The 11874-nt window shown below is 41.1% G+C and overlaps 1 protein-coding gene across 1 annotated transcript in view; it reads right to left on the minus strand.

Moving 5' to 3' along the window:
• Positions 1-4683: 4683 nt before the first annotated feature.
• akap13 (A-kinase anchoring protein 13) overlaps positions 4684-11874 on the minus strand; it is a 32840-nt gene continuing 25649 nt past the window's right edge. Inside the window, exons 24-26 of the mRNA XM_025055533.1 lie at positions 11130-11297; positions 9694-10009; positions 4684-7600 (exon numbers count right to left, since the gene is read on the minus strand). Of these exons, the coding sequence (XP_024911301.1) occupies positions 7548-7600; positions 9694-10009; positions 11130-11297 (537 nt within the window). The 3' untranslated portion in view covers positions 4684-7547. The remainder of the gene's footprint in view (positions 7601-9693; positions 10010-11129; positions 11298-11874) is intronic.

Consider the following 11874-nt stretch of genomic DNA (forward strand, 5'->3'; position numbering starts at 1 on the left):
AGGTCATCAAAAGTTCCTTCCAACAAGAGAGAGACTAGCCATTACCACGACAGTCAACAGCAGCTACCGAAAGAGGAGTCGGCCAGTATCAAAAGTTAGCAGCTACCGAAAGAGGAGTCGGCCAGACGTGTTCAGGGCATTCTACAGACTTGGTGTTTACAAGTAGAGTGGGAGAGAGAGCACTACGGGGGTGAGGAGGGCCCCCACCACACTGCTCTAGTTCACTGCTGCTAAACCTTTTAGTCACGACCCAGCAGAGTCATCACAATAGTGTAGCAGCGGGGCGTCTACTCACCATCTGTCTGTCTGATGCTCGGCTCTTCTTCAACCTCTCCTGAAGCCGCTCCTCTGCTGGTGGTGGTGGCTCATCCCTTGGTTGTTCATCTCCTGTGCTGTTGCTGCTCTTTCCTAGTCATGAGATGTGACACAACCGGCATCACCTAACAGAATTCAGTAAACCTCATCATTTGGTTACATTTCTTTTACTAGTACAGAAACGTTCGATTGTGATTCCTTCCAAATCCAGCCTCTAAATAATTTTCTACCCACAGCATTCAGGCAGTGTTTAATCTTCATTATACTGTACTTCGGATTTAATCACATATTCTAAAAAAAAAAAAAAAAAGTTAATGTTTAGACACCCATCAATAAGCTTTATGTTCTTATTTTTATTTATGAGGCTCTTCAGAGTAACCAGTGAACGTGTGCTCCAATAACAACCTCATCACCTGCTCCTGTGTGCTCCTGTTGTTTTTCACATTTCCTCTCACTCACATGACTTTATTCTGTCTGTCACACAGTGGTGCACTGTGGAAATAATACTGTTTAGACACTATTACAGTAAATGTGAGGAAACCACACACATTATTCGAACTCCTACTGCTTTGACAATTTTGCTTTAGAAGAATGTGGAGTCAAATGTGGTGGAAAGTGCCTTTAAAAGATTTGATTTGCAAAAACAGATTTAAAGTATGTATATTTCTTACTAGGCCTTAAAAGCCCTTACAAATAGTACATGTAAAACGCTTTTAGGCCAAATATAATGCGTTTTACCTTAAATGCCTGAAAACCAAATGTACCAGAAACGTTTTTATTTTTTAAACAACACAACAGCAAAATACTTACAAAGTTTAAAAACAAAACTTTAAAATCCACAACATAAAGACAAGGCGCAGCAACATTGGAAAAACAGCGTATTCAGCCGTTAAATTCACGTCAAACATTTTGAATGTCGACACACAAAGAAGCGGAAGTGACGGACAGTCACTGAACACAGGTAGAACGCAGCAGGGTGGAGTAGCCAATCAAGGAGAAGACAACCCGGAAGTAAAAGAAACAGGAACGTTTCTGAACTTCTTTCAAAAATATAATACAGGAAACCCCAATAAAACCTTTTAAATCGCGCGTTTTTTTTCCTCCGTTTGTCCACGGAATTTTAGTGGTAGTCAAAGGCATTGCAGGCGCCACACAGATTTATTTTTTCAATCTTTTAATTTTAGATTTAAATAGATGTTCAAATGTGTATTTTGATCAATACATACTGTATCTAGTCAAAGAAGATAATCAACACAAGTGGGTATTTCTGTTGTAAAGTCAAGTAATTAGAATTATTGTAATTTTCCTTTGTGGTGAACAAGTAGCAGCCATTATAATTTTATTTTTACATTAAAGACCGGCAGATTTATTTTATATATGTTTATCCATTTAAATTCAGTTTAAATGAAAAACAACTGACTTTGTGGTGTACGCCACAAGTAATTAAGATATTAAGTTATATTTGCTTTATAAAATTCTTCTGAGGTTTTCATGCCGTCCACACTTTTTGAGATTTTGAGACCACCCTTCTGTATTCTGATGTAACAACACGCTGCCTGCTGGTTTTTAACTCCAGTGTGGTCTCTCAGCTTGGTGTGAGGCTTTGTGAAAGTGTACGCGGCATTAGTGTGTGTGTTCGCATTAAGGCAGGGTCACTGAGGAGTAATAGGATTGCTCGACCCCGCTCCCTCTCCCCACACCGTGATAGAGACAGGTCTCCTAAATCATCCCCACATCTCTGAGCAAGATGGAGGACCTGGCAGAGTCTGTGCCCGCCCCGCATCCTCGCTGCAGACACGCCGCCCTCCCCACGCTGCTATACAGCCCGGAGAGGTTCCCCTCCAACCACCGGGAGGCGTGGAATAATATCTGCTCAGCATTCTGTAAATATCCACTGTGTGAGAATGCAGTGGGGTTCATTGCAGCTGTGCACAGGCACTGCTGCTGCTGCTGCTGCTGCTGCTGCTGCTGCTGATCCACCACTTCTTTGTTCTTGAACTTTACATCCCATGACTTCTAAAAACAAGGTGGTGCGAGGTGAAAGAACTTACTCTGCCACTATTATTCATTATGCATGTTCTGTTCCCATTTCTATTCAGGGTCAAGAGGAGGCCGGAGTCACACACACACACACACACACACACACACACACAGCAGGCAGTCTGAACATGTCATCACTTTTGGGAGAACTTTAAGAAAGTGATTTGTTTTCAAAGTTACTTTTATATTTTTAGATTTGTCACGGTGCAGACCTGAGGCCGTCATCACAACAAATACATTTGTGCTCCACAAAAACAAACACAGAACTAAAGAAACCTTGTCTTTATACAGCAGTGAAGAAAAAAAAAAACATCCCATCACAGTGTGTTTGTAGTTTATTATACATCTCATATGCAGCGTGCATCCTCCCTCCTCCACGCTTTTACTTCAATCTATACACCTTTCAAAGCACTTTTATCCATTGAATACAAACGACTCGAAATTACCTGTGTTTTCACCGTCTGCCGTAGACAAATAAAATATGTTTCTTTGTTACACACGGACCTATCAAAGCCTTTAGCCCCCAGTGCAGGACGGGGGGAGATTTCCTCACCTTACAAACCTCAGGTTCTAGAGATAATAAATTTGACCATCGACTATTGTCATGGGATTATTTAAAAAGAGCCAAAGGTTGACCAAAGCCATGTGTGTGTGATGTACAGCACTGTAACCCCGCCCTCAACCAACGACTGCTGGGATTGGCTCCAGGCTGCCCTCCAGGACCCTGATCATCAATCAGTGGTAGAATACAGTGAATGACTGACTGTGTTTAACACTGAGAGTTACTGCAAATAAATACACAACAGACAGGGGGCAGTGATGAGTAAAAACAGTCAGTCTGTTACTGTTGTTTTTTGTTTTTGTTTTTGTTTCTCCTCCTCCTCTGATCGTCCACAAATATTTCTAAACGAGAGCAACAGGAGTGTTTGAGCTCAAATGACGAGAGAAAAGTTCAGGGAACGTGAAAGATTTTCAAACGTGGACTGGCCACCATTCAGTCCAAACCTCAAGTCCATTGAGAATCTGTGGAATGTTCTGGAGAAAACTTTACAGTGAGCTCCAAAGAGAAGAGAAGATTTTTTTATTTATTTTTTTGTTCAGTAATTTTGGCAATGTTTTTAATCAGGATGTGGGTTAAATGGAGGCACACGGATGGATTGGAGCCCGCAACCCTCTGGATAGGAAACAAACTTCCTTTCCACTGAACATCAGCCTTTTTAGGACTCATCTTAACAAGAACTAGTTTGTGAAAAGTGTGATATTTCACAGACCTTATAAAAAGACATGTCATTTTTTCTTGGCCTCAGAAACTCTTCAGTTGCTGTCACTGAATTGTGTTAATGGTTCCGTTTCCTGTACACATTAGTGGCTGCAGTGCTGTTTGAGCATCACTGCCCGGGGAGAGAACTGACAACAGTCTTGATGGATTGACAGCAGTGTAGACACACAGCAGCGCCGGTACTGTACCTGCTGATAAATAAAGCAGCAGCTGCTTTAATCTCTGTGCTCCGTGCTGCAGACGGTCCTCTGGCTGCTCAGCCCTGCAGCATTCCGCCTCTGGAAACCGTCTGTGTTTGAGTCCTGTAAACACTTTTTTCCCCCCATCTTCTTATGCTGTAGGATCTTGTACATCACCTCCGTCTTGTCACAATCCCATCACTCCATACTGCAGCGCAGGCTGCAGCTTATCATTTGAACCATGAGATTGCTTTTCAGCCCTCCTCAAAGTGTTTCTCCATTTTGCTCATTCACCACATAAACTCCAGAGACAAAATGTGATAAGACCAAACTGGGAATCAGTGGCTCTACGGGTGCAATCTGAACTGTGTTTGTCAGAGCAAACTACTGTAAAAGTTTCCTTATCCCGTTTTTAGATTCCTTTTCCCCATACGTGAAAGTTGCCCTGCAGTAGATAACTGCTAACGAGATGCGGCGATAACTCAATACATTCATGTGCTGTTGGTTGTCATGGTGACACCGAGACACGGGACAAGGTGACGAGGTAAAACAATGAGATGGAATGTTGGCAGAAGGGAAAGAAGATCCCCAGTGGAGGCGTGGGGATATAAGGAAAATATATACAGGGAGGAGAATACAGATGACCTTTAACACCACACGGTGAAGCCATATAGATATACATATATATGCAAATATATTTATACATACATATATATAAATATTTATGAATATATGTGTATATATACACATAAATATTTATATATAACAATGACTAAATGATGTACATACTAAACGGCACCATTCACTTCAGGTGCAAATCTCTGGTTAACAGTTCAATGAATGAGGAAATGACTGACACTCACCCAGAAGTCAGTTATTATTATTATTTTTTAATAATGAGAGAAATGTGACTTTACATTGTTCTTAGCCCAGCAGGTGAGATTAAAACATAAATAAGACATTCATACAAAAACGTTGCATCAGGGGAACAAGTCTTCAGTTTTTACACGTGGTTTGTTTTTCTTTTGTACAGAAATCATATTTACACATTTGCCCTTTTTTCTTCTTTATCTTCTTCTCTTTTTTTTTTTACATATGAGAAGAGTGAAACAGTTGTGTGTGTACCTCTTCTACAGTACAAACATTTCCTTCGCTTGAAGCCGAGGTATAAAAGCTCTCCTCTCTCTATCTCTCTCTCTCTCCTGAGAAGATGCCAGGTTCTACTCTAGTGCATTTTATTGTTAAGATTTAAGGCGACGCAGGCTGGGCCTGATGGACACACTCGTCTTATGGACAGGCTTATCATCATCAGGGCAGGAGTTCATTTTCCTGACTCGATTGTCCCACACTCAGAGAAAGCTTTGCGGTTCTTTCGGTTTCTTTTCCAACATTAAAGCTGCTGCCGACCTCTCTCTCTCTCTCTCTCTCTCTCAATAACCAATTATAATCTCTGACAACTTATTTGTTTCTGCAGTCAATTATGAATGCTGTTGAGAAAATGTCAGAATGAGAGCCCACGCTCATCACATTATCTCTGTATGGCAGTGACCTGCTGAGAAAAAAATGTCAATTCTGCATAGTAGGGAGAAGAATGTATTAAAGCGACAGAAAGGAGAGAAGAAAAAAAAACCTGGTGTTTGTTGTTGTTGTTGTGTAAGGAGTAGAATCTCATTTACTTATAGGTAGAGTGCTCCCTAGTGGTCAAATGACATTTAAAGCAACAGAGAGGGAGAGAAAAAAAAGAACCTGCTTTTCTACTGTTTCTAGCTCTGGACTTAACAAAAGCCACAGACAACAGACAGGAAGTAACTAATTGGCAGAGAACGACTGTTACCGACCTGCAGGGACATGAGGTCGAATCCTCACCACAGGTTTGGAGTGAGTGATTAATCAAGCACTTCAACGTGAAAACAGAAGAGGCAGCAGAGAGGCAGACTGAGTGACGCCGCTCTGTTCCTCAGTGGAAAAAAGAACCATTTTGTTTTCTACCTGTCCAGCAGGCAGTTGTTGTTGTTGGGCCCGCTGTGGTGCAGCGGGTCTAAAAAACACAGGCTTAAAATTTAAGACAAGTCCAAAAGTCACCTTGGAAACAGTTCATAAAAGCTAAACTTTAAATGTACACCAACAAAGTGAAACTGCAGCATCTGTTATGCATTTCACAAATTATAGCGCTTTGGAACATTTCTGCCTTTTTTTTTTCTTTTTTTTTACGAGCATCAGTGTCCTCTGTTAGCAACGTTCTAACGTCTCCTTTGGTCATTTTTCAGAACTGTAAAAAAACGTCAAACATATTCTGGCCAAAGTGCTTAACGACGTCGACGGGCGTTGACTGGTTTGAAATGATGTGAGACTCAGGTTGTGAGCGTAGTGGTTCCACATAAACAGCAAACATCGTCTGGTGTTTTTGGTTCATATCCTGTTGACGTCTGAACAAACAAGTTGTTTTGTCTTTTTAAAAAAAACCAAACAGCTTAAACTTCTGTGTGTGTGTTTGACTGTGTGTGTGTGTTTGAGTGTCTACTCAATCAATTATCAGCGGTGAACGAGAGCAAGGACAGAGGAGCTGCGGATGCTCGACAGACAGAGGCGATCAGTATGCTACCTGCACAGTCACACGCAATTAAATAGTACGAACAAGAGCCCACGCCGGTCGGTGCTCAGATGAAGGACGAGGGCTGAATAAAGGCCCGGTGAACGGCAGATAATGCCAAGATCAAGCTCATATCCATTCAAGGCACCGAAACACAATAAAGGATATGAATTAAGTCATTAGACACGGGGAGATACGGCCTGATCCTGCCGTAGCTGTTAGGTCCGGGTATACAGAACCGCACACACACACAACGCAGTACGTGTGGCATTGGTTTTAACAAGCATACAATCAGCACAAAAACATCACTGGAACGGCACGGACGTTGTGACTGCAAACAGAGAACAACGTAAACAGTAAACGTTTCAATTTGAAGGAACAGTAAATATTAAAATGAATGAACAATAAAACAAGTTAGAAATATTGGACACAATTTCGTCTCTTCAGTAATGATTCAATTATTAATGAAATCTTTGACAAGTCAGTATCTGATGCAACACTGATATTACATTTTTTTTGATTGCCATTCCCAGCGTTCCCCAGGTGAGGGCGCTGTACACCCTAAACAGTTCACCTGTCCATCCCATGACACTTTGACCTCTGGTTATTTTTGGAGTCAGCAATTAACCTGATCCACATGTTTTTAGACCTTTGGAGGAAAACTAGAAACTCCATCAGAACAAACCGGAATCGAACGTTGATCGTCTTACTGTAAGGCTAGAGCACTAACCAACTTTTTTTGCAGCGTATCTGTATCTGTACTCATCTGTTAGTGGAGGACAAGTCCTTCTGGTTAAGGATGGTTCAAACACTGTTGGTCTGGATCATAAAACATGAAGGCAGTCGAGTCCATAAAACACCGTTAACCCACCGTCACAACGGCTTCTTTGGAAAAGAGAAGTTTTCTTTGTGCAGTGAAGAGTGTGAACGAGCTCCTCCGTATTTCCAATGGACTGAAGGCCTGCATTTGTCTCACCTCGTAAGAGACGGCGACTCCCAAAAATATTTGACTTTTTCCCACGATTAAAAAAAAAAGTGGTAAACACCGTGTCTGTGGTTGTTCGTCAAAGGCCTGACGTCTCATCCACGTTGGTTCGTTTCACGACGACCCCTCGCTCTCAGACGTTCTGAAGACACGGCGCCCTCAGCAGAAGAAGATCTCTCCGTCCAGAGGAGGCTCCTGACGGTGCTGGGTGTCTGGAAGGAGGAGCAGAGGAGAGTTTTTATGATGTCACTGTGTTTCTTGCTGATCTGCTTTAACATTTGTTCCACAGACGGGTTCAGTGAGCAGCGTGAACCTGGTTGTTAAAGGGCTGAGCACTGACCAGACTGACCACACACAGCTGCAGACGCAACAACAATCAGCTTTGGTTAACGCAAATTCAAAATGAGAATCTTGCTTTGTTTTTCTTTATCTATTTTTATTAATTTTTTGTTGTTGTTGTTTTTCTTTCCAGGGAAGACTTTTCTTTATCTATTTTTATTATTTTTTTGTTGTTGTTTTTCTTTCCAGGGAAGAAAATTACCATGGAAACTCAGACTGTTCTTATCTGGAGCAGGAAAGAAATAAAAAAACACTAGAGCTAAAAAAGCTGCTCCACCCACAACCACTGCCACCGCCACCCTCCACAGACCACAAAAACATTTAGTTTAATGAATAAACAAACTTATATATATATATATATATATGTATATATAAGAAATGCATATTATTAGAGACAGTGGCTGACAGGGAGCAGAGATAAGAGGAGAGAAAAATAATAACTCAGGAGCCGATAAAGATTATCTTCAATATTTAACAGTGAGGATTTTTTTTCCTATTATTATTATTTTAAAACACATCAGGGGTTTAGTTTTTATTTCAACTTATCACAATCTGTCTATTTCCTCTGAGCTGCAGTTGGGGTTAGAAGAAAACAACACGGAATTAAAAAAAACAATCTTTGTTAAATTACAACTGCAGCATTTTTTAAATTATTTTTATTAGAATGGCATTTAAAACCTGCTTTAACTCACAGCGGGCAAATAGGTTTTATTGTTACCGTAATGAATTTCCTGTTGGCTCATTATTCTTTTTAGCAGACCTCCATGATTTCTTTATTATACTGTAGACAACGCTGTTTGTGCTTTTAATGATTTCATTTCATGCTAAAGAACAAAGAAATATTAAAGTGAGCCGAGGAGTTCTGTTTGATTTAAGGACGTCAGGTATTAACTGTTTGCTGATATCCAATATGCCGATATTGTCCAAACATTTAATTTCCGATTCCGATATCGACTGATACTGATAAATATCACCGCCTGGTGATATTTATTTATTTATTCTTAATCTGTTCTGCATACAATCTCCTGATTATAAAAATAGGTTAATTAAATGAGCTGCAATGCTGCCATCTAGTGACTTTTACTTGCATATACAGCCATTTTTCCCCAAACCTATTTTTAAGGCACAATCGGGAACAAGTTTCCTGATAAAAAAAACAAATAAAAAAGGAACAAGTTTCCATTTGAAAAACCTGATAAAAAAAACAAATACAAAAAATAACACTTAACTTGAGGCAGAGATGATCTGACAAATCTGGTAACAAATAAAAAGAAATAACACTTAACTCGAGGCAGAGATGATCTGACAAATCTGGTTCAGAATCTTTAGAGACATGTTCTATATTTTACTTTCCCTAAAAAAATGGCACCTTGTCATTGGAAACATATGTCTTAAAACTTTTTAACTTGCCCTCGTTTTTTGGTCGAGCCAAAGAAGAAGAGGTTTTTTATACAGAAAGACACCAAAGACGAGTCTCTCTTTCAAACTCTGCTCAGTGAAAATCTTTTCAAAGCGTGCAGTCTGAGAAGTGTCGCTCTATAGACACTGTTTAAATCTTTTCAACAGCGACACAATCATCCTGTGGATTCTGTTCATGGGCGTTTTTATAAGTGGCCGCTGACGTTTTTGTCTACGGTAGATTTGATGCTTGATGGTTTGGGCTCTTCATTTTCCAGAAATAAAATTAAAAAAACCCACACACATATAGCAACAGGACAAAAGGTTGATAAATTCCCACACACATATATATTATAATTTGATTTTGAAAAAAAATCTGTGTAGCAACAGGACAAAAGGTTGATAAATTCAACATCTTATTTCTCCTAATGTCAGTCAAAAACATTATTCATTTTCTGATACGCCTTACAGCTACCAGCAAACTTCACACGTCGTCCTTGGGTGAACTTCCCTCTGTTCATGGGGAGTCAGACAGTGAATAATTAGAGCCCCTCCCTCCCGACTGTACCTGCTGTCTGAGAACTCCCTCCTTTCTCCTTCTTCTTCTTCTTCTCCTTGGTCTCTTTGCTCCTGCTCTTGGCCAGCTGCAGCAGACTCTTTGAGATCTGGTTGTTGGCCTCACTGCTTTTGAGGTTGGTGCTGGTGGAGGATAAGGTGAATGGATTCAGGCCCTTCCCTTTGGGCTTCGACTGCTGCGGCTGCAGCACGGGCAGGAACGAGGAGGTAGAGGAGCAGGAGGTGGCTAAGAACTCCAGCGGGTCTGGCTCCAGAGACTGGGAGCTGCCAAGGAACTGGGATTCATCAGACGTGGTAGAGGGAGTTCTCTAGAAGTCAAAAAAAAAACGATGGAAGTTAGAGGCGAACAGCTGCCGTCTACATCTGTAAATGAATATGTAAGAAAGGTACAAAGTTTGTTTTTGCGAGCTGAATAAAACATGAGCATAAATAAAACAGTAGCAGAGTCAAAATAAAGTTTATTTACGGTTTAAAAAAAAAGTTGTTTTTTTTTATTGTTGGAACTTGGAAATATACTTGCAGTTTGTTGCGTTTGAGTGTTTTCACAGTTCACAGTCACATAAATATATAACCATGACAGCCATTGTTATCACATCGCATTTGTTTGAACGTTGGATTTCAGCATCAGATGCTGCCAGATTTCATACAGAAAATTTACATGAAATTAGAAAAAAAAAAAACAACAACAACTGTGTTACTTAGACTAAAAGTTTCAGAACAAAAAGAAGCTCCAGAAGGAAGTCAAAGGCCGAGAATGAATTAGTCACTGGTTAGTAGTAATAGTGGTGGTAGTAGAAGTAGTAGCAATAGGTGTTGTAATATAAGTAGCAGAAGTAGTTAGTAATAAGAGTAGTAGCATTAGTAGTAGTAGAGAAATTAGTAGTAGTAGTTGTACAGTAGTAGTAGCAATAGCAGTAGTAGTAGTAGTGGTAGTAGTAGTAGTAGTGGTGGTGGTAGTAGTAGTCGTAGATTTGTCTGATTATTCAACACTACAGATCACATATTAAAGCTGTCGTCTGTTTAGCTCAGTGCTGAGCCTCGGCGTCGGCCATGACAGCAGTCTAACACTCAAATCTGATTAAAATGAACAGCGGATCCTGACACATGTGATGTCACGGTGTGGGCGGAGCTTCACGGTGCAGTGGGTGGAGAGAAACTAAACGGCTGGTTTTAAGACACACACGTAGATTTGTCTGATTATTCAACACCGACCTAATTCTCTTCAGGAGTAGGACACTCCGGGGACACCGGGACGTGAACCACCACCCAGACAGTCAATTTTACATAATACGTCTCCACCATATGTCTAAGCCACAACCACAGTTGTGTCACTGTAGCTATGGAGACGGACGTGTAGGAGGCATCAAATGAGACTAAAATTGATTTTGTTGTTGTTGTTGTTTATATATTTGCACGTTCTGCGCTCACCTCGCTCTCCATCTTGTCTATCTGCCGCCTCACCGCCTCCTTGTCCCTCTCCAGCTTCTTCTGTGCGTCTCGCAGCCTCTCCAGGTCCCTCTGGTACTCCTCCTTCTTACTCTGCAGCTCCCACCTCTCCTCCTCCAGCTTCTTCTGCTGCTTCATTACCTCTTCCTCCTACAGGGGATCAAATGATTTGATGGAAGGTCAAAGGTCACTCTACTGCTGCATTCAAACAGCTTTAGATTTTCAAATATTTCCCCAAAAAAAGCATGCTGACGTCGACCACTTCTGGACGTGACGCGTCCACTCCCGCTGGCTCCGACCAAACGGACACGTACACGACCAAAGTGGCTCATTTATGAAGAAAATCAAACGCGGCCCAAATGTGAACTTCGATGGGCAGAAACATGCTGCTCTTGGCAGTTTGTAATCAAACTGTCACCCAACATGACCCCACACTGGCCCGCTCTGCATATTTGGACTACTTTTGGCTGACACATGGCAACATTTTGGCCAAGCTGTGGCCAAGTACTGGCAAGGAGAGGAAGACTGCCCTGGTGCAATCATTCCAGGCAGAATGTGGGCCAAATCAAAGTGTCACGTGTGCCAGATCTAGGCCACAGATATTTTTACTACGAATCAGTGTTGCATTTAAAAAAAAAACAGTTTCTCTCTTTAATGGCATACGCCAGCCGACCGTCAGCATGGAGTCAGTGAATAGTTAAAAACAGGGAACTGTGGTTTCCTCTTC

This window comes from Cynoglossus semilaevis, chromosome 5 (genome assembly GCF_000523025.1).
Source record: "Cynoglossus semilaevis isolate Cse_v1.0 chromosome 5, Cse_v1.0, whole genome shotgun sequence".
NCBI classification, from domain to species: Eukaryota; Metazoa; Chordata; class Actinopteri; order Pleuronectiformes; family Cynoglossidae; genus Cynoglossus; species Cynoglossus semilaevis.